The sequence below is a fragment of the Peromyscus eremicus genome, chromosome 10, assembly GCF_949786415.1.
Source record: "Peromyscus eremicus chromosome 10, PerEre_H2_v1, whole genome shotgun sequence".
NCBI classification, from domain to species: Eukaryota; Metazoa; Chordata; class Mammalia; order Rodentia; family Cricetidae; genus Peromyscus; species Peromyscus eremicus.
In genome coordinates this window covers 402,447-425,957 of record NC_081426.1, presented here as the reverse complement: position 1 = coordinate 425,957, position 23,511 = coordinate 402,447, and the positions used below count along the sequence as shown (strand labels likewise).

General features: G+C 37.5%; 1 protein-coding gene across 2 annotated transcripts in view; it reads left to right on the top strand.

Annotated features, from left to right (window-relative positions):
- Psme4 (proteasome activator subunit 4) overlaps positions 1-23,511 on the top strand; it is a 128,573-nt gene that overhangs the window by 87,375 nt on the left and 17,687 nt on the right. For both annotated transcript variants that reach the window (XM_059275126.1, XM_059275124.1), the window contains 13 exons: positions 1,739-1,875; positions 2,992-3,045; positions 3,825-3,954; positions 5,525-5,606; positions 7,643-7,796; positions 8,291-8,360; positions 9,551-9,676; positions 10,038-10,190; positions 11,410-11,514; positions 11,993-12,084; positions 13,537-13,668; positions 14,033-14,241; positions 17,212-17,297. In XM_059275126.1, the coding sequence (XP_059131109.1) occupies positions 1,739-1,875; positions 2,992-3,045; positions 3,825-3,954; positions 5,525-5,606; positions 7,643-7,796; positions 8,291-8,360; positions 9,551-9,676; positions 10,038-10,190; positions 11,410-11,514; positions 11,993-12,084; positions 13,537-13,668; positions 14,033-14,241; positions 17,212-17,297 (1,530 nt within the window). The remainder of the gene's footprint in view (positions 1-1,738; positions 1,876-2,991; positions 3,046-3,824; positions 3,955-5,524; positions 5,607-7,642; positions 7,797-8,290; positions 8,361-9,550; positions 9,677-10,037; positions 10,191-11,409; positions 11,515-11,992; positions 12,085-13,536; positions 13,669-14,032; positions 14,242-17,211; positions 17,298-23,511) is intronic.

Here is a 23,511-nt window from a genome sequence, read left to right as displayed (position 1 = left end):
GCTTTTATTTTCCATGTCTTTCCTTTTTTTCTGTAATATTTTGGCTTGTTGTTATAATTTTTAAAAGGCATTTACTTTCTCTTTCCATCTAATGCTTTTTAGTGATCATTACTGTAGATAACAGGGTTGGAACACCAAGTTGTAGTGAGTCTGGGAAAGAGTCAGGTCATTTCTACCAAGAGGCTACAACAGTTAATGTTGCTATATTTACCATTGTTCCAAGTATGCCTCTGTTGCATTTTCCTCTCTCATCTCTCCTGAGTTTCCCTTGTCTCTTTTCCCTCTCCTCTGGCTGACCTGGAACTTGCTTTGTAGACCAAACTAGTCTACAACTCACTCTGCTGAAGCATTTATCTAATTATTCTTTATCAATAAAAACTTGGAGTTAGATAGCAGGGTATGAACCTGATTGATCAGAGAAGCAGTGGAGAAGTGACCAGTGACCTCTTCTTCTCTTTCCTTCGCTGATCCAAGAAGACTGAGAATCTTTGTAAACCCCAGCCTACTACTTGTGTCTCTCTATTATATCCTCAGTCCTCCAAAACCAGTATGGCCAGTTTTGGTCAGCTAGTAGCTTAGCTCCACCCTCTGATTCAAAGTTAACTTTATTGGAAGTCTCAGGAATGTCAGAGTAAGATCAAAATATCCCATAACACTCTGCTTCTTGAGTGCTGGGATTACAGACATGACCTACCACGCCCAGTCATGCTGGGTTTTTTAAGAGTTGGTTGTATTTTAGGAGATTATCTATACTAACCAAAGTCATGAAAGATTTGCCACTAGCTAGATTCATAACTTACAGTGCAGAATATTAAAATTTGATAGTAATGAAAAATGTACCTGCTTAAAATTAGATTTTTTTGATGACTGAGAAAGAAATTTCACTGGTTATCAAATAGAGATAGGACATCATTTAAGTACTTTTTAAAAAGTCAGTGACTAACTCTGTAGTCCATGGTAGTCTCAAATTTGTAGCAGTCCTCCTGCCTTAGCCTCTCACATGCTGAAATTATATGCATGAGTCACCTTTCTTGACCATCTGAGAAGCTAAAATATATGGATTCTCACTTCCTCAGTGCATCATGATGGACAGAAAGGTGAGGATAGTTGAGTTTCTTCTTTCCTTGGGTTGGTTATGCTTTGCATTCTAATGACCAGGGTTCTAGCTTTGGCTATAAATGCACCCCTTGCTCTTTGAAATTATCCTTCTTAGAATTGGTTCCCCCTCTACCCCCACCCCCAGGTATAGTTGGTCTTCTGTAGTCCAGGCTGGCCTTGACTTCTTGATCTTCTTGCCTTCATTTCCTGAGTGCTCTGATTACAGGCATGCACCACCATACCCATATAGATTCTTTAAAAATTAATAATCATAGTAACTCAAGATAAAATTCCCAAGCCACTAGTCCAGCAAAATGGCCCAATGGGAAAGGTGCTTGTCACCAAATCTGAAGACCTAAGTTCAATTCCTGGACTGAAAGCATGATCATTACATTTATTTTTGTGTAGTTGTCTATGAGTGTGTGTTTGCACACACCAATGCACATGAAGAGATCAGAGGACAAATTATAGAAATCAATTCTATCCATCTACCCATGTAGATAGGGGTCCTAAGACTTGAGCTCAGGTCATCAAATCAGGCTTGGTAGTAAGTCCCCTTTATTCTTTTAAATTAAATAGTCCACGTTATAGTATGCATCATGACTCTACTTTTTTATGCTTTTTTTAAATTTTTAATAAGATTCCAAAGCCATGTGCTGCAATAGCAGAATTACTTGAACAATCAAAGAATCCTTCTATTAGCCAGACGCTACTTAGCCCAGAAAAGATTAAAGAAGGACAGAAGCGCCAACAGGAAAAGAATGCCGATGCCCTAAGGTAATTGATGAACTTTCTGCTAAGACAGAAAATATTACAGCTAATACATTTTAACTAGCCCTAAAATATAAGTGCAACTTACCACTACACATTGATTTCTGGGAAAATGTAAAATAGTTGGGAGATAATTGCTGCAAGGGGACCAGATTTTCACTTTTAAGTATAGAGTTGAAAGAAAAAAAAAAAAAGCATGCTAAAAATAAGTTATTGTTGTATCTTTTTCACTATGAATTGCCTTTAATCATTTTTAGATACTAATGTATCAGACATAATATAACTAGTGTACTTTGTTATTAAGTCCTAAATTCAAGTTCAGTACATAACTTTATAACTCATACAGAAATCTCTTTTTGATTAAACTTGGGTATTAGGCTATTAGTAAACTTTTTTGATTTGGTGAACCAGAAAAAGTCTTGATTTGGGAAAAAAGAAAAAGTGGTAACACTTCAGTAGTAGCCTTCTTAACTCAGTTTCACATTTACCATATAACTAGCACATGATTGTACCTACTTACTGTTATTGAAAATGCCTTTTTTTTTTTTTTTCTTAAATCACAATATTGCCCTGTCTTGTCTTAAACTCTTGGGCTTAAGAGCTCTTCCTGCCTCAGTATCCCAAATGTTATGAATATGGTTGCCAACTATAATTCCCAAGCTTGTTTTCAAAAATGTTTTTGTGAATGCTGAACTCCTATAGCCTGCTTAATTGATTGCAGATAGCATACTGTACAGACAGAGCACTGCTAACTCTTTGATTGCTACTTACAGTTTTAATGTTTACTTTGGAACACTCAGAAAAAGTTTTCTGGGCATGCTTGTAATGCTAGTCCTTTTTGCATTGAGGCAAGAGGACCAGGAGTTCAAGGCTAGCCTGGAGTTTGAGACCTTACCTCAAAAACCTAAGATTATTAAGATAAAAGAAACAATTTCGTAGTTCATTATACCTAGCCCTTCATGTTCTTTTCTTAGTATCTCTTCTCACTTACTTTTAGTCTGGTCAAACGGTGAAGTGTAAGAGGAGGGTGAATTACACCAGGATTTAAATTTATATTACATTACTTAATGTTTGTCTTAGTAGTACAATAAAATCATATCTTATCTGAATTTTTTTTTAAAGAAACTATGAAAGTTTGGTAAACACTTTACTAGATGGTGTGGAGCAAAGAAATCTGTGAGTATAAAGTTTTTTTCTTAAAAAAAAATGTTTTGGGGTTGAGGATTTAGCTCAGTGGTAGAGTGCTTGCCTAGCAAGCGCAAGGCCCTGGGTTCGGTCCTCAGCTCCAGAAAAAAAAGGAAAAAAAAAAGCCTTAAGTTTCACACAGGACATAGTGAGACCCTGTCAAAACAAACAAAGAAACAAAAACAAAAACAAACCAAATAAAAAATAACTTTTAAAGGGCAGTGGTGGCAAATGCCTTTAATCCCAGCACTTGGGAAACAGAGGCAGGCGGATCTCTGTGAGTTCGAGGCCAGCCTGGGCTACACAGTGAGTTCCAGGAAAGGCGCAAAGCTACACAGAGAAACCCTGTCTTGAAAAACCAAAACAAAACAAAAAAAGCCAACAGACAAAAAAATGTTTTGTTTTGTTTTTCACCATGAAAGCATTTGTCTTAACTGTTCTAGGGATTTTGTGCATGGGAAAAAGAATGGTTGTATTAATGGAATCATTTTTTGTGTTAGAAGACTAAGTGAGGGACATGGAGAGGTTTAGGATAATGTGAGAGGCAGTGTTCTTCAGTAGGCCTGTTTATATTTTTGAGAAACTTAAAATTACGTTTCAAATATAGAGCTGAGTAGGGTTTCACACACCTTGATGCCAGCTTTCAGGAGGCTGAGGCTACAAAGCAAAGAAAAATTTTCAAAATACATTCTTACTGTAAGTGGTTTTTAAGGGTACTGTGATTTGTATGTACTCTCTCTCACCACCCACTCCCTTACCTCAACCTCCAGGCCTTGGAAATTTGAGCATATAGGCATCGGGCTTCTGTCTCTACTCCTAAGGGACGACAGAGTGTTGCCTCTTCGTGCCATACGATTTTTTGTTGAAAATCTCAACCATGATGCAATCGTTGTTCGAAAGGTACACACTTTATTTTGGTTACTGTGTTGGGTTTGAGAATATTTACCTCAACAGACTCTTGGAATTCTTTATAAACCACATACACCCTAATAAATGCCTTAAAATTAATTGGTTTGGCATCTCCTTTTTGTTCAGAAGCAATAATTGTTCAACAAATACTTGGAGGCATAATCAAGCATTTTAGATTTTAACGCTGTAGCTATAGCAAAGAATAAGCTTATAAACTAATAGGAAAGATATTTAAAAATTTGAAAATCTATATTGCAAGGATGGGGGCAAATCTGAGGGTTCAACTTTTTGGTTTTGCTCTGAAAATACTAGAAATGAGCTGTCAGAATGGTCCTGGCCTTGTCTATTACTGGAAGAAAGCCAATAAAAGTCAGAGAGGCTGACATGAATAGAATGAGCTGCTTGCTATTCATCTAACAAAGGAAGATCAGTTTCTTCAGCAGAAACTAGCATAAATCTCAAGGACAGAGATGCTAGTAAATCATTCCTGGTTCAATGTTTTTTAATTTATTAATTTTTTAATTAAAAACTTTTTAAACTTGTTTGCACACACACATCACTACAGCATATGTGAAGGTCAAAGGACAATTCTTGAGAGATGGTTCTCTGTTTCCACTGATGGATTGGAGGAAGAGCTCTAACTCAGATCATTCAGTTTGTGCAGCAAGTATTTGTACTTGCTAAGCCATTCTACAGACCTTAAACTTTTTTTTTTTTTTTTTTTAATAATATACAAAGCGGGCTGGAGAGATGACTCAACGGTTAAGAGCACTGGCACTCTTCCAGAGGTCATGAGTTCAATTCCCAGTAACCACATGGTGGCTCCCAACCATCTGTAATGAGATCTGGCGCCCTCTTCTGGCATGCAGGCAGAACACTGTGTACATAATAAATAAATTAAAAAAAATATATACAAAGCAAGTGATTTTATTATGACATTTTCATGCATAGTTTTTTTGGTTAATTTCCCCAGTAACCTCTGACTTGGTATTCCCCTTTCTACTTTCAAGTCTTCTGTATTCTGTCATCTCCACTTCTTTTACAGCCTTTTCCCCTCTTGTGTCCCCTTTCCAGTTTCATGACCTATATATACCCACACTTACTGTCAAATAAATAACTTGTACATAAATTAGAAGCTGGGATCTGTGTGAGATAAAGCATGTGGTGGTTGTTTTTCTAAGTCTGGGATACTTCACTTAGTATGATTTCCATGTCAGTTTTAATATATATATATCTCACAGTTTCATTGTCTTTCTGTTGATGGACATCTAGGCTGGTTACACTTCCTTGCTATTGCCAGTAGAGCACCATTGAACATAGATGTACCGCTATCTCTGAAGTCCTAGGAGTGAGGTCAGGTGACAGTTCTCTTTTTCAGTCTTTGAGAAACTGCTACACAGATTTCCATAGAGTCTGTATGAGTTTACACTCCTACCAAGAAGGAATAAGGGTGCTTTTGGGAGGAGGTATTTTTGAAAGTAGTAGAATCAGTTTGTATTGCGGTATAGCATGTTGTAAGAGATTTCAAAATGTTGATGTAGATGTGTTAACCTGTTTATAGATGGCTATTTCAGCTGTTGCTGGTATTCTCAAGCAGCTAAAGAGAACTCACAAAAAGCTGACCATCAACCCTTATGAAATCAGTAAGTAATACCCCAGGTAAATAACAGTGCTTTTCAATAATACTTAGAAAATTTCCTGGAGTACTCAAAAAGCCTAGGAGTAGGAGCACAGGGCTTTAATTTCAGGAGTTTGGAAGTAGAGGTAAGAAGATCTGGAATTCAAAAGTCAGCCTGAGTTGTATTAAATAATCCATTGTATATTTCTCTATGGGCAGGAGGATTAGAAGCAGGGTTGATTTTCTGCTTTTCTTACTGTGTTCTCAGAAAAAAAAAATTCCTTTTATTTATTTACTTGTTTGTTTGTTTGTTTTGTTTTGTTTTTAAGATGGGGTTTCTCTGTATAGCCCTGGCTGTTCTGGAACTCACTCTGTAGACCAAGCTGGCCTCAAACTCAGAGATCACCTGACTCTGCCTTCCTAGTGCTAGGATTAAAGGTGTACACCACCACTGTCCAGCTTCTCAACATTTTTCAAAAGAAAACTTTTTCCACTAATAAATGATTGATCTAACATTAAAATATTACATTTAGGTGTCATGTCATTAGTCTCCTTGAATGTAATATTTTAGTTGTGGATTAGACTGTAGTCCACAAAAAATGTCTTTAAGAATTTTTTTTCTTTTGATATGAAGGACATGCATTTGGGTAAGTGATGAATATTTCAGTAAGGTGTGTTGATAAAATTAATGACATAGAATCAATGTTAATTTTTTTTATTTCTGAGAATTATGTTTTAATATGTAAAGGAACATTCTTAAATACTTCTGTATTCTGTACTGTGGGGGTACAGAGACATTAAATGAGCAATTTTCCATAAAACTACCCTAATAAATGTGTTATAGGGAGAGAGAATATGTTAAAATATATATAGGGTAATATATAAAAATATGCAGTCTGTAAGTAAAGAATAATGTAAATTTAAAATTCCTTGAGCTCTCTCTGTAAACTTAAAATTAATTCAGCTGGCTCAGAGGTTGATAACACTGGCTGCTCTTCCAGAGGTCCTGAGTTCAATTCCCAGCAACCACATGGTGGCTCACAACCATCTATAATGAGATCTGGTACCTTGTTCTGGCATGCAGGAAATTAATTCAGGCAGAACACTGTATACAATTATAAATAAATCTTTTTTAAAAAAATAATTTAGAACCAAAATATTTTAACAAATCCTTTTAATTTTATTACATCATATTCTTCTAACAGTCATCAATCCTGAATCCATCCCATCTTTTCCTCAATAGTTCAAAGTAAACTCCATGTTTCAGGCTTCTCCCCTCCTCCCTTTTCTCAGTGCTGAGGATTGGGTCCAGGGCCTTATTCATTCCCAGTCAACACTATACTCTTAATTCCTATCTGGTCTTTTTGTTTATTTGTATATGAAGACAGCTGTCAGAGTCAGTTTTCTCTCTTCAACCTGTGGGTTAGGGCATTGAACTCGGGATTGGTACAAGCCATCTACATAGTCCTATTTTATGCCTGCAAGCCAGGAGAGGGCACCAGATCTCATTATTGATGGTTGTGAGCCCTGTGGTTGCTGGGAATTGAACTCAGGACCTCTGGAAGAACAGCCAGTGCTCTTAACCTCTGAGCCATCTCTCCAGCCCCCCATAGTCCTATTTTTTAAGACAATATTAATAAATGATTTCTTGTTAAGAGTTACAGGCAGGGCTAGAAAGATGGCATAATGTTTAATAACATGTATTGTTTTTTGCACAAGAACCAAGTTCTATTCCCAGCACCCACACCAGGCTTGACTCTAGCTCCAGGGCATGCTTCTAACCTCAGGCATATACACACACACACACACATAAATAATAATAAATATAATGTTGTTATTGTTTTTAAAGAGAGTTATAGTCAGGACATGGTGGTCTATACCTTTAATTCCAATACTTGGGAGGCAGAGGTCAGTAGATCTCTGAGTTCCAGGCCAGCAAGGAACTAAAGTGACCCTGCCTCCTTAAAACAAAAAAAAAAAGTAATTTTGTTTATTGAAAGTCTAGAACAGCTACTGAATTAATGCTTTCAAATTGGTTGACTCTGAATGCCTTTTCTTTAGGTGGATGTCCTAAACCCACCAAAATTCTTGCTGGCGATAGACCTGATAATCATTGGTTACATTATGATAGCAAAAATATACCAAGAACGAAAAAGGAATGGGAGTCAAGTTGCTTTGTTGAAAAAACTCACTGGGGATACTACAACTGGCCAAAGTAAGTCACAGTTCACCTCCCACATTATCATTAAATATTTTTTTCTTTTTTGGTGAACTTTGTTTCGTTAGATTAGATTTCTAGGTTCAGAGGCACTTAAAGGTCTTTTCCTTCTTTCTTCCTCACTTTCTTTTGCTCCTGCCAATGTTGTGCTTCATTTCTTCCCACTTCTACTATAGTCCTGAGTTTTTGCTTAATACCATGCTGTATGAATAAAGAGGTTCTTAACAGCTGCTGTAAATTTTGTTCCTACATGTTAATGATAACACACGTGTCTAAACCAGAAGCACTTTGCTTTCATTGTTGAATGCAATAATTTATGTCACCAGGTCATTAGGATCTGTAGACTTTTAAAGCAGAGACTATTACAGTCTACTCATATCCCTAAACTTCATTCTAATCATAGTTCAATAAAAGTGCCTCCTAACATTTTACTCTTGAAGCTGTATTATTTTCTTCTGTTCATGTTCTAAATATAAACTCTTCCTGTGTAGGAATATGGTTGTGTATGCCGGTGTGGAGGAGCAGCCTAAGCTTGGCAGAAGCAGGGAGGATATGACAGAGGTAAGCATTCATTTCATTGTGGTTTTAATTGCATCTTAGCTACTGATTTAGCTCCATCTTAGTCAAGTCTTTTTGTTTTTAGCCCCATTCTTATATTTCAGTGTAGTACATCATAAGTACAGGTAAAATGTATGCTATTGTCCCATCACTCAGGTGCTAGTTGACACTGCTATCAACATTTGCAGGGTTGCTCTCAAGTTACTACTATGTTCAGCACTCAATTGGGTACTACTCTGTATAGTTTACTGCTGGTTTCTTGTCGTAGTTCTGGGTGATACAAGGCTCTTGAGCAAAGATAATAACTAATTCAGGTTTCCATTGTGTATAAATCATGACTTCTCAGGAAATAGATGTTTAGATTTTTTTAAGATTTTTTTTTTTAAATAAGTAGTGAGCTGTCTGACATGGATGTTGGGGACAACTCAGGTCTTCAGGAAGAATGGTGCCATTCTTACCACTGAGTCATTTCTCCAGCCCAGATATCTAGATTTTAAAGTGAAACATTTTAGTTAAGCTAGGTGTGGTAGCGTATGTGTGTAATGTCTACACTCAATGCTGTTGCAGGAGGACTGCTGTGAGTTCAAGGCCAGTCTGGACTGTAGAATAAGAACAAAAGGATAGAAAGAAAAAAAGCCACAAAAAGAAAACAAAATTTTTTTCTTCATTGAACATATCTCATTATTGCTTGATATCTAATTAGCTTAAAAGCTAAGTTTTCTTCAAGTTGCTTTTGTTTCTAGATTCTGAACAGCCTTTCTTTAAAGGCTATTGTTATACAAAGATGGAAACCGTTTGTTGGAATTTGGTTTATAGTTAGAAAGTTTGTGTAAATTGCACACAGCTGGCACAGAAGTGTTAGCCCTCATTTCCCAAGCTAAACGAACGTTTTTTGTTTTAATTCATAGTATGAGAAATGACATCCAAACCCAAGGAAGTAAAGAGAAAAAAACTTAATATTCTTCCAGTTGCATTTTAGTTTTGCATCTAGTTGTATTTACTATTTTGGTTCTAGAAAGTACTGTGGTTTCTGTGGATATTGAAAATTATCCAGAACAAAACTATACTTGTATAGTTAATAAAGTCTTAAAATATTATTTTAGCTTTATCAGAATTATGTGCTCTTAAGTAGGTTTTAAGCTCTGAACATTGTTCTTTTTCTTTTTTTCTTTTTTTTTTTTTCAAATTTGTAGGCAGAACAGATTGTGTATGATCATTTTTCTGACCCCAAGTTTGTCGAGCAGTTGATTACTTTTCTATCTTTAGAAGACAGAAAAGGAAGAGATAAGTTTAGTCCTCGGCGTTTTTGCCTCTTTAAGGTAATTGTGCTTCATGTACTCTTTTCATAAAGCTTAGTGATTATAGACTTAGAAGTTTCAAATATTTGATTAAAATTTGAACTTACCTATTATCTTCTTTAGTCCAAAGTGATACTGAAATTAAATATGAAATTAAATTAATACTTACTGTGGCTTTTTTTTAAGGTAAACTTTTAAATTATTGATGGCACTAGAAACAAAAATGTATTTTAATATAAAGTTGCAGTATTCTTACCACTGTAACTAATGTTATTAAAGAATTTAAATTCTAATGGGTAGAATAATGTACAGTAATTCCAAACTTAATTATCAAGATAATAGCCATTTCAATACTGAATTAACTTTGTCTTTGTTTTTATAGGGTATATTTAGAAATTTTGATGATGCCTTTCTGCCTGTTCTAAAGCCCCATTTAGAACGTTTGGTTGCAGATTCTCATGAAAGTACCCAGAGATGTGTTGCAGAAATTATAGCTGGTTTAATCAGAGGTTCTAAGCATTGGACATTTGAGAAGGTGATGATGTCATCCATCTGTGGAGGGTTTTGTTTCCCTTTGGGATTTGTTGATCCACCACACACTAGAATACCAGGAATGGGGAAGCAGTAGCAGGAGGAGCTAGAGTTCAAGGCCAGCCTGGGCTACATGAGACCTTGTCTGAAGAAAAGGAAAAAAAAAGTAGCAAACAACATCATATTTATGATAATGCTTCCTGAAATATGAAAAATTCAACTCCATAAAATGTGCCAAAAAATGGAACCTGGTGATGTGTTTTCAGTTGATAGGGTGTTTTGTCATGCACAAAGCCCTCTGTTAGATCCTAAGACTTGGTGATAAATGGGCCTAAACATTCTGGAGGTGGAAAGCAAGAAGATCAAAAATTCAAAGTCATCCTCTGCTACATCGCAAGTTTGAGGATAGCCAGGGATACATGAAACACTGCTAGGATTAAAGGTGTGTACCACCACTCCTAGCTTAAAATAAATGAAATCTTAAGAAAAAACAAAACCCAGAAAACTGGTTTCTTTCAAAAAGGAGATTTAAACATAACACACACGTCCTCTCTTAGTGGAACTACTGTTGAGTTTGCTTTTCCAAAACACATTTTTTAAAACAAAACAAAACAAAACAAAACTTTGGTACCTTTTATCTTGAATACTACCTCCCTATTTGTTCTTTTAAAACTGAAGTGCATGGCTGTGCAGTGTGGTCATTACATGTGAAGTTGTTGGAAAAGGAAGGTGCCAGTTTCTCCTTGAGATTAATGAAAGTCTACCTTTTCAAGATCACAAGTGTGGTTTGTGTGCTCATTGGACTTTTGGAACCACAAACATGTTCTGTCCTTGATTGTCACAATTTGAATTGAAGGTCACACCTAAAGTGTGTCATATTGGAGCACCCATACTTCCTACTCAGGTTTTCTTTTGCCCAGTGTGTTAGCTGTATTATTCAAAAGTTTTTGTTTGTTTTTTTAAAACTTTACCCTGTAGGAGAGATTTTATAAGGAACCATAATAAAGTTTCCCCTCTTTTCTGAATGACATTCTGAGAAGTAAATTGAACTATACACTATATGTCATATATAACTTATATACTACATTATATGAGTTGTAACATAGTAAGATCCCTTACTTGGGCAATCTACAATGTCCTGTCCTGTTTGTGTATATGTATTTCCAGGAGCTAATTTCATAATGGTGTATGCTACTAATGTTCCTATGTTTTACTTTGAGAAGGTGGAGAAGCTTTGGGAGCTCCTATGCCCACTGCTGAGAACAGCGCTGTCCAACATGACAGTGGAGACATACAACGACTGGGGAACCTGCATAGCCACATCATGTGTAAGCACACATTCTGCTTGTTTACCTTATGGGGTATTGTGCTTTCATATTGTATCAGATCCTTTGTTCCCCTTGGAATCTTGACAGTTCATTCATGCCTTTTGTTGTTTATAATTGATGGTGCCTTCCTAGCAGCCCTTGAGTATAACTGGTTCTGATGTCTATTTTGTCATAGTAATACATTTTTAAATCTACACATCAAACCATGTTTTGGGAAATGTAGTTTACACATAGTAAAAGCCATGTAATCGTTATGTGTGTTGTTAATACCACCTGTGCCTGTTGCTCATGTGCTTCTATTAAGTTGTCTGTTTTGCTAATAATTTTCTCTCTATTAACAAAAATAATAACTAAATTTATTTGACTCCCAAGTTTTAGTTGGCTTGTTTCTTACATACTTACTTGTAATATAATTGAGTGTGATTGATTTAAAGAGTTAATTCTTTTACCTAATTATTAATTTATATCTTCAACACAGGAAAGCAGAGATCCCCGGAAGCTTCATTGGCTTTTTGAGTTGCTCTTGGAGTCACCATTGAGTGGTGAAGGGGGGTCCTTTGTAGATGCATGGTAAATAAAAAGAAAACCTCTAAGGTTGACATTAAAGATTTTATATTAACTAATGGATAAATGGAGATGAGTTATTAGGCATGGTGGTATACACCTGTAATTCCTGCACTAGGGAGGTTATGGAGAGGATCATGAGTTTGTGGCCATCCTGGGCTATTATACCAAGTTCCAGGCCAACCAGGATTAATTATTTAGCATGAGCAAGTCTCAAAACAAAACCAAAGCAAAAGAAAGACAGAAAATGAAATATCCAAGTGCCAAATTAAATGATGAATTTCTTTTCGGGGTTGTGGTGCTTAGTTATCATTTTGTAAGCAAGGTACCAGCTACAACTTAAGTCATTCATCCTTTTGTGCTGCCACAGTTTTTGAGGGGCCATACTGACTTCTTTGTCATAATTTGATTTTTTATTTTCTTTTCTGTTGCCGAACGTACAAAGCAGAGGGGCTGGAGTACAGTATAGTGGTCAAGTGCTTGCCTAACATACACTGTATTGCTAAAGAAACAAGGCAGATATAAAAGAGCCTTACTTGGCAGATGCTTGTGAAGGTGGAGAAAAGCCGGAGCAATTGAAAAGTAATAAAGGAAACCCTCATTAAAATGTTCAGGTGCCTATGAGATGGCTTAGCTAATATAGGTCTACAAGCCTGATCATCTGAATTCAATCCCTGGGACCCACATGGTGAAAGGAGACATACATAGCCTGACACACACATACGAAAGAAGGCATACAATGATGGGGCTAGTGAGATGGCTGACCTGAGTTTGATTTCCGAAACCATCATGGTTGAAGAAGAAAACAGACTCTTGAAATTTGTTTTCTGACCTTCACCCTCATGCTGTGGCATGCATGAACCCCCAGCCAGGCCACTTCCCCACCCCAGCCAGGCCACTCCCCCACTCACCCTACCTCTACTACACACACTAAATAATGTTTTAAAAAAGAAAGGTCAATGGTTATTCTTTTTTCAAACTTAATAGTAGTAAATATACCAATACTAAAAGTAGTTTGAAAAATTTTTTAATGTAAATATAAAAAGTAGGTTGAACATATTTTTAAAGATTTATTTATTTTGTATACAGTGTTCTTCCTGCATGTATGCCTACAGGCCAGAAGAGGGCACAAGATCTCATTACAGATGGTTGTGAGACACCATGTGGTTGCTGGGAATTGAACTCAGGATCTTTGGAAGAACAGCCAGTGCTCTTAACCTCTGAGCCATCTCTCCAGCCCCAAACATATTTTTAAAAGAAAAAATATATAGAAAAAGGGATGTGGAAGGCAATTCATCAGATGTTACTATTCTGAACTGTGGATAATTTATTTAGTGAGAAGAAGCTATTTATGCTGATCTAAGAGAAAGCAGGAAAAGATTGAAATGGAATAAATGCTTTATACTCTTAGCATAGAAAAACAGAGTATAACACAATGTTTCTGTCCTATAATTGTAGCCGACTCTATGTGCTACAAGGTGGTCTTGCCCAGCAAGAATGGAGAGTCCCGGAGCTATTACACAGACTTCTGAAGTACTTGGAACCAAAACTCACCCAGGTTTACAAAAATGTCAGAGAAAGAATAGGGAGGTATGTGTGGTTTTTTCTCTTGCTTTGGAGTAGCTCTTGGGTCTTTGTATTAAATTTTAATATCTAACAATACATACTATTCATATTACCAGTGAGGGTGATGGTGTCTTCCTCATGTTTTGTTCACTGTTATGCTCTGAAAAACAAGACATGAATATAAATTAGGAAACAATGAACTCAAAAGCTATCAGTTAGCAGCTGTCATACTACAGGTTTGATCTCAGAATTATATGGCATGTTTTACACTGTCTAAGACCCTCTCTGGTAATTATCTTGTGAAAATTTGCTTTGGTTGAGCTGTAACTTAAACCTCAGTTTTAATTCTCATGCCAGACTGCCTACTCTTGTGCATTTTATTTAACAGTGTGCTGACCTACATATTCATGATAGATGTTTCTTTGCCAAATACTGCACCAACAACATCCCCTTGTATCCCTGAGTTTACTGCTCGAGTCCTAGAAAAACTGAAACCCCTCACTGATGTGGATGAAGAAATTCAGAACCATGTTATGGAAGAAAATGGTGTTGGCGAAGAAGATGAACGAACTCAGGGCATTAAACTCTTAAAAACCAGTGAGTCTTAAAATTGATAGAAATACACTTGAAAACGCCATTTAGTTAATTTGGGGTCCCCACACACATACTTTTTTTTCTTTTGATAAAAAGTGTAAGTTTTCTAATTTTAACCTTTTTGTTCAGTTTGTTTTGGGTTTTATTTATTTGTTTGTTTGTTTTTTGAGACCTTGTCTCACCATGGTAGCCTCAGCTATCCTGGAACTCACTGAGTAGACTGGGCTGGCCTTAAACTCATAGAGATCCACCTGCCTCTGCTTCTGCGTTTGTTTTTTTTTTTTTTTTTTTTTTTTTTTTTTACTCATGATATTTTGCTTATTTTGAGCTGTTTACATCTTCTTGCTGTTACTTGCTGGGATTAAAGGCGTGCGCCACCACACCAGGCAATTTTAACCATTTTTGAGTGTACAGTTTAAAGTCTACATACACTCCACCCATCTCTAGAATTCTCTTCTTGGCAAGCTAAAAATCTGCACCCATTCCACAGTAACTTCTCCCTCCCATGTTCGTAGCCCCAAATAGCTACCACTTGACTTTCTGTCTCTGAAGTTTGTCTTTATTCTAGGTGGCTCATATCAGTCAAATTGGTTGTTTTATCTCTGGCATATTTCACTCGGCAAAATATTTTGTGATTATTCCATTGTCTTAGTAAAGGTTTCTATGGCTGTGAAGAGATACCATGACACTACTCTTATAAAAGAAAACAATTGTGGTGGCATATATGTTCAGAGGTTTAGTCCATTATCATCATGGTGGGAATATTAGCAGCATACAGGCAGACATGGTGTTTGAGGGGTAGCTGAGAGAGTGGAGAGAGTGAGCTGAGCCACTGAGCCTGGCTTGAGCTTCTTGAAACCTCAAAGTCATACCTACTCTAACTAACAAGATGACACCCATGTCATCAGCAAGAAAGTTATTTCTACTGCATTTCCTTTATGTATTCATTTGTTGACATTTGAGTTTTTATCACCTTTTGACTGTTATAAAAAATGCCATTCTTATTATTAATGTTGGTTCTTTTGAGATGGGTTCTCACTGTATAGCTCTGGCTAGCCTGGAACTTAGTTTATAGACCAGGCTAGTTTTACCTGCCTCTGTCTCTGATGTGCTGGATTTAAAGGCTTGTTTTAGCATGCCTGACCTGACCATTGATGTGTTAAGTATCTGTTAGGGTCGCTGTTTTCAATTTTTGTGTATACCTGAGTAGGGGTGCTGGACTGTGTAGGACTTCTGTGCTTACTTGTGAGATGTGCTGACTATTTTCTTCAGTGGCCACCTGTTTTACGGTCTAGTCATCAAATGTTGTCCCATATCCTTGTCTACTCCATACTTTTTGTTTTCTGAGTGAGTGCCAGTTATCCTAATGGGTTTGAAAAGTTGTAATTTTGATTTGTATTTACCTGGTGAGAAATGATGTTTATCATCTTTTTATATGCTTAATTGTCTATTTTCTTTGGAGAAAGCTTTTTTTGATTTGGCTTGTTTTTTGTTTGTTTGTTCGTTTTGTTTTTAAAGACAGGGTTTCTCTATGTGGTCTTGGCTGTCCTGTAACTGAGTGTGTAGACCAGCCTGGCCTCAAACTCAGAAATCTTCCTGCCTCTCCCTCTCAAAAGTGTCACCATGCCTGGTTTTTCTCCATTTTTTTAAAATCATGATATTTTGTTGATTTTTAAGTTGTTCTTGCTTTTATTACTTTATCAGGTAGATGGTTTATAAATATTTTCTCCTGTGAATGTATATTCTCTCTTCCTCACTTTCCTTCCCCTTCCCTCTTTTTCAAATTTTGGTTTTATTATTGTTGTGTTTTGGTTTTGTTTGGTTTGATTTTTTTGATACAGGATCTTACTCTGTGGGACCTGCTACTGCCTCCTCAGTGCTGGATTTAAAGGCATTTGCCATTATTCACTGGCATTTTTTGCTCTTTTTAAAATTCACTTTGGGCTCGTATTTAGGTCCTTAGTACACCTTGAGTTAGTTTTAATATGTATTATAAAGTTAGAGTCTAGCTTTATTGCTTAGAATATAGACATTCACTTTTCTCAGCATTGCTTGTTGCAAACTATTTTCTATTCAGTTGCTTTGGTCTTCTTGATCAGCACACATTTTAAGGGTTTATTTCTGCATTCTGTGGTATTCTATTGGTTTGTGTGCCTACCCTTATGTCAGTGCTATACTATTAATTCTGTGTGTTTGTAATGAGTTTTTAAATCAGCAAGTAGGAGTCTTAATGTTTTCAAGACATTTTGGCTACTCGGGGTGTCTTAGGATTTCTATAGCTGTGAAGAAACACCATGACCATGGCAACTCTTATAAAGGAAAACATTTAACTGAAGCTAGCTTGCAGTTTCAGAGGTTTAGTCCATTATCATCATGGTGATAAATGTGGCAGCATGCAAGCAGACATGGTGCTGGAGAAGGAGCTGAGAGTTCTATATCTTGATCCACAGACAACAGAAAGTAAACTGAGTTTACACTGAGCATAGCTTGCGCATAGGAGACCTCAAAGCCCACCCCCACGGTGACACGCTTCCTCCAGCAAGGCCATACCTGCCTCAACAAAGCCTTGCCTCTTAATAATGCCACTCTCTATGAGTTTATGAGAACCATTCATTCAAACTACCACACGGGATATTCTTTTTAGTAGATTAAAAAAAAAATTGTAAGGATTTTAACTATAAGCTACTCTGTCATTATCTTAACTACCTCAAGATTCTTGGCTAGTCTGAAATACATTAAAAGTACTTCGTAGGCTATTAATAATTTGTAGAGTTTTTTTTTCTGCCCTTAGTACTCTCAGTTACTTGATGGACATTACCATAGGTGCTGTTAGACTGCTAATGAATCATTCTGATTTGAGATACTGTAGCTACTCTTACATTTAAAGAGCTGTCAGGGGTATTAGCATTGTATCATTCTTCATGGTCCCTAATTTAATAGCTTGGCTGATTCTGTGTGTTTGTTTCCAAATAGTATTGAAATGGCTTATGGCAAGTGCAGGAAGATCTTTTTCTACAGCAGTCAAAGAACAACTTCAGCTTCTGCCTTTGTTCTTTAAGGTAAGACTGTAAGTTGAAATGAAGAATACCATTTCCTCTGGCCTTCCAAGGAAAGTTATAACCATCATCCAGTGGGTTGATATGTAGTGGTTGAATTTTGATTGCATCTCTAGATAGATTTTCACAGGTAATAGTAGTTAACACTGAAAATAAGTATACATATATATTACATATATAACATATACATGCATGTAATTACTATTCATCTATTCATATATATATATATATATATATATATATACATATACTATTATCTTAGTGATAGATTACTGTGATGAGACACTATGACCATGGCAACTCTTATAAAAGAAAAGAAAGCATTTAACTAGGGCTTGCTTACAGTTTCAGAGAGTTAGTCCATTATCCTCATGGAGGGGAGCATGGCAGCATGCCAGCATACATGGTAGCTGAGTGTTCTACTTCCAAATCTGCAGGCAGCAAGAAGGCAAGCAAGCCACTGAGCCTGGCTTGGGCTTCTGAGATCTTAAAGCCCATCCCCAGTGTACATTTCCTCCAAAAGGCCATGCCTACCCCAATAAGGCCTTATCCTAAGTAGTGCCACTCCCTGATTACCAAACATTCAAATATATGAGTCTGTTGGAGCCATTCCTATTCAAACCACCACAGTATGAGTGCATGACAGATATATAAAAAGTCTTTTCTCTTTTTTTATATCGGATCCCATGTAGCCCAGGTTAGCCTCAGACTTGCTGTGTAGCAGAAGGTGACCTTGAACTGCCTCCACCTCGAAAATACTGAGATTACTGACATGAGCTACCACACCCAGCTATACACAAAAGTTTTGCAGACCAAGCATTGTTTTACCATTAGCCATTTTTTTTTTTTCTTTTTCTTTTTCTTTTTCAAGGCAGGGCTTCTCTGTGTAATAGCTCTGGCTGTCATGGAACTTGATTTGTAGACCAGGTTGGCCTTGAACTCACATAGATCTGCCTGCTTCTGCCTCCCTAGTGCTGGGACTAAAGCCAATCTTATTTTAGAGTACATATGAATGATTAAAAGAGACAATGAGATTTTTAATATGGTAATTTCTCTTGCCTATATTATTCCTTATGTAGCTGTTGTAATTTAATAAACCATTTACTGTATAGTAGCTTTGTTTTATTTTATTACAGCCAATTACTAGGTAGACAGTAAGAGGCAAGAATAGGAGCCAAATACTTGGATTCAGTCTTGACTCCATTGCTGGTGGACTGACCATGTAATCATGGGCAAATAATCTAGCTCCTCAGAACTTCTTTTTCCTCGTGTGCAAAGTGAGTAGCATCCACTCACTTCCTAAGGATGTGGTAAAGGTTATGTGAGTTAATATTACATATCTTCCATTCTTAATTGAGTTTTGTGATCAAACTCAGTAACATGAATACCATTTTATCTGAATTTTCCACTCCTCACATTGCTGTTAGCAACGACCAGGAGTTCAGATTAAACAGAATAATACACTGACTAAACTAACTAAGAAAGTTGCCTGCCTGTGGAAAGTGCTCAGTGCCTGTGTCAGGCATATGATGAACACTAGAAATGGTCAAAGATGGGGCTATAATCATTGGTAGAATACTTATCCCCTCTCACAAATTACCAATATGGTACATTAATACTTTTATTTAAAGAGTTAACCTAGAACTGTCACAGTGGCTCAGTGGTAAAGGTGCCTGCTGTCCAACTTGACAACCTGAGTTTAATTCCTAGGACCCACATAATGGAAGGAGAGAATGGATATCTGTAAATTGTCCTCTGACCTACACATGCTTATTGTGTAGGTGTGTGTAAGCATTGTAGCTCAGATGGGAAGGTATCCTGGTAGCTGGAAGCCAAGGAATACCACAGAGTCACACGGTACAACAAACCTCACACAAGAGATTTATTGGGAGGGGAAAAAACAGAAGGGTGGCTACCTCTATATGAGCAAGAAACAGCAGCAAACTGTACAGGATAGAGGGCTTATATAGAGCTTCTTGGGAAGAGGGTGGAGCTTTCCAGGGTGGAGCTTTCCAGGGTGGAGATTGGTGGGATTTCATGTCCAGAGATTGGGCTTTTTGCTTTGGAGGATGGAGGCAGGGTCCAGCAGTTAGAGTATTCTGTGGGTGGAACCTAGAAGTTAGAGGTTCTTGGGGGAAAGGCCTGGCCACTTGTGTAGTTCGAGGGGCTTACGCTGGTACTGGAGCCTGGAGACTTCCTTTTTTTTTTAATTGTTAAAAATTGTTTATGTATATGAGCACCTTGCCTGCATATATGTAAGTGTCACAGCCTGGGTGTGTGGATTCATGTGGATCCCTGGAAAGAAGACTCAGAGGCACCTTAAGAATGAATTTAGCCTTTCAAGGCTGCAGGGGGATCCAGTCTCTAAGGACTGAAACACTTTCCCTTCACCCAGGGCAATTTTATTTTTCTCAATATTTACACTTTAGCCAGTTGATTTCCATATGCTCAAAACAACCTGAAAGAAGCTCCCAAAAATACAATGCCAAGTGCAAATTTCTCGATTCATCACGTACCACAGTTTTCTGGGTGTCCTGAACGAAGTTTTGCATAGACTTTGTATCCTTGGGAGACTCTGAGACAAGAGTCACACAGGACAAGAGAAACAAAAGGTATCTGTTAAACAAAAGATGGATTAGGGCTAGGTGCTACTCTGTAGAGCCAGGCCAGGTGTAGCCCAGGGGGAGCACAGCCACATATAAGTGCACAACGTGCATGTTTAATACCTTCAAAGTTCAGAAGGGGGTGTAAGATCCCCTGGAACTGGAGGTACAGACAGTTGTGAGCTGCTCTGTGGGTGCTGGGAACCCAACCCAGATATTCTAGAAAAGACACCACCACCCCACCACCCCCGTTGCTGTTAGCCACTGAGCCACCTCTCCACCCCGATCTTCCATTCAACTATGGTTCTTTAATATCAAGCACTAGAAGCCTACTGAGTGGTAAAGCAAAATTAGTAAATTAACTAGATTAACAGAAAATATCTAAGTGGTTTACAGAACAAAGTAAAAACTGAAGAGCTAAGTAAGAGCCATAGCTCCAAGGATCTAGGTTACAGAAAATAATAGGATTTTACTCTAGAGCATTGCTCCTTTGGATCCCTTCAAGATCAACATGCCCAAATCCTGGGTTACATTGAATAAGCTCTGATCCTTTGCCTCTCTTGGACTAGGATCTCTTGGTGCAGAATGCAAAAGAGGATGATGCTTGAAAAAGAAATTGGTGTTCCTACAGTAGCAGGAAAGGATATTGGCATAGAGGTTTGCATATTTATATGTAAATGTAATGCCCAGATTACATTTTGAAGGTAGGGACCTTCAAAAGACCACCATGGAGACCTAATCCCATATGTAAAAGTAAAGAGCCTTTATTTCAAGCTCAGAGCAGAGAGCCCTGAGCCTGGGCCAGGTGTGGTTTTTATCATAGCAGAGGTTGAGGTGAGGGGATTTCTAGGGTTCAGGACCCTTATTGGCTGACATTTGTCTAGAGTATAGGGAATGTTTGGAATGTCAGGTATTTCCCCTTAGATGCAGGCCCTCCTTGGGTGGGGTTAGCTTATGGCTTTTCCTGGGTCCACGTGTTGCCTGCTAGAAGCTGTTTCTGGGCCTCTAAATCTGTCATGGCAGTTATGTGGTCAAGCTGTTTTGGGCCCCCCCTACACATTAAACTAACTACCTTTTATATGTTAAGAAAAACTTAAATCATCACCTAATTTTTATGAATATTGAGTTTTTATTTTCAAAAACTTTTTATTTTGAAATAAAGATTCACAGAAAGTTACAAAGTAAATCAACTAAATTCTATTTGTTTTTCACTCCATTTTCTCTCAACACTTAATATTCCACAACTGTAGTATAATCTCATAATTAGGAAGCTGACATTGGTCTACATGCTACATAATTCTGTGTCATTTTACCACCTATAGGTTCAGAACTATTTAATTGCTGTGACAGTCCCTTAACCATACCCATTTCATACACACACTTGTTCTCAATCTTTATAAATTTTTAAAAAGATTTTTTTCTTTATGTGTGTTTTTTGCCTGCATGTCTGTGTGCATGACTTGTGCCCACAAAGGCCAGAAAAAGTGGGGGAGGGGGTTGGATGCCCTGAAACTGGAGTTTCAAATACCTGTTCTGTGGGTGCTGAAAACAAAACATGGGTCCTCTGCAAGAGCAGCAAGTGCTCTTAACCACTGAGCCATCTCTCCAGCCCCTCTTTATAAATTTTATCATGTAAAGATTTAAATAGTGAAGCTGGTAAGATCACTCAGTACCCAGCCTAATGACCTGAGTTCAAAACCCAGGACTCAGATAGTGGAAAAGAGAATCAACTCATATAAAAGTTTGTCCTCTGACCTCCACAGCCTGCACACATAATCAATATAATTTTCAAATTTTAAAACAATATTAGCAATTAAAAATTTAAATAGAACATATTAGTATAAGTTTTTTCTGTCTTTATTTCATACCTTTCTTCACCTAAAAAGCTTAGAAAGAAACCTACACAGAGTGGTAACAATATTCCTTGTACCCAGACTGTGGTTTCTCAGGAAATTTTCCTATGAAAATCAGGGCTTCTTAGAGAAATCAGAAACATCTAAGATAAACTAGCTTATCTTGGTATATCATATCTGAAACCAAGATGCCAATTTGAGTTGAAGAAATGAGTACAATCTTGAAGGGTAACACTGTTATGCCCAGATCTCAGGACCGCCAAAAGACCACCACGGAGACCGAATCCCACATGTAAAAGCCAAGAGCCTTTATTCTCTTCAAGCTCTGAGCTTGGTTCCTCTGACTGTCCGATGCAGTGGTGAGAGCAGAGAGCCCTGAGCTCAAGTGGGGTAGAGTTTTTATCATAGCAGAGGTTGGGGTGGGGGGATTTCCAAGGTTCAGGACCCTGATTGGCTGACAATTGTCTAGGGGTATCTGTAATAACAAAAATAAGTGTGTGCTAGACTCAGGGACATCTGGCCACCTTATCTAATGGTTGGAATGCTTGGGATGTTAGGTACTTCTCCATCCCTGGGTGATATCAGCTTAAGGCTTTCCCTGGATCTGGGTGTTGCCTGCCAGTAACCCTGTCACAGAAGCTGTGTTTAGGCCCCTAAGTCTGTCATGGCAGCTGTGTGGTCAAGCTGTTTTGGGGCTCCTCCACAATACAAAGCCATCAGATTTGTTGAAGTAAATGGGTTTTCAATGATAAAAGTGCCTTCAAGAAAATAATTGTTCACCATTGCATTATAGGAAGGAACTCACTATTCTGAACAAGGGAAAGCTTTTTCCTATATAAAGTATTCTAGGTAGCAGTGAAGAAATTATGAAGGATAATACTCCCACATTGTAAACTATTTTTTTTTTTTTTTTTTTTTTAAGATTTATGTGTGTGTGCTCTATCTGCATGTACACCTTTGTGCCAGAAGAGGGCATCACAACTGTAGATGGTTGTGAGCCACCATGTGGTTGCTAGGAATTGAACTCAGGACCTCTGGAACAGCAGCCAGTGCTCTTAACCACTGAGCCATCTCTCCAGCCTTGTAAACTTCTTTTTTTATAATTGATTATTGCATAAGGAAAAATTATAGTGAAGGAAACACATAACAATTCTTATGTTGTGCCCAATATCACCTACCAGTGAAATGAAACCTGGATCCAATGGACAGAGTACCAGACATACTGAAACACATCATCACATGGATACAATCAGGAGAGACCATGACTGAGGAAATTACTAGACAGGACCTGTTTCTCCCTCCAAATTTGAAAAATCTGACAACAAGGAGTTTTCAGAGATTTAGAAACAAAGCTACTAACTAAATGCATCATGTGATTACTAGGATTATTAAGTGACTCAGAAAATCTGTTGTAACAGTGTGCTAGTGCTACAATGGGGGAAGTGAGCACTATGGAGTTTTTGAGGTGGTTTTGCTTTGTTTTATTTGAAACAGGGTCTCAACATGTACCCCTTGCTGACCTGGAGCTCACTATATAGACCATACTTTCCTCAAACTGACAGACAGAGGTCTACCTGCTTTTCCTCCTGAGTTCTAGAGCTTAGAGGAGGCCCAAGTCTAGCTACTCTTGAGTGTTTTATAATGTAACTGTAATGATGTTTCAAGTATGGTGATGTCATTCTAGATTTTTTTTTTAAAGATAACATAATGGAATATTTAAGGGGCTTGCTTCAGATAATTTAGTTGATAAAAGGGGACAGC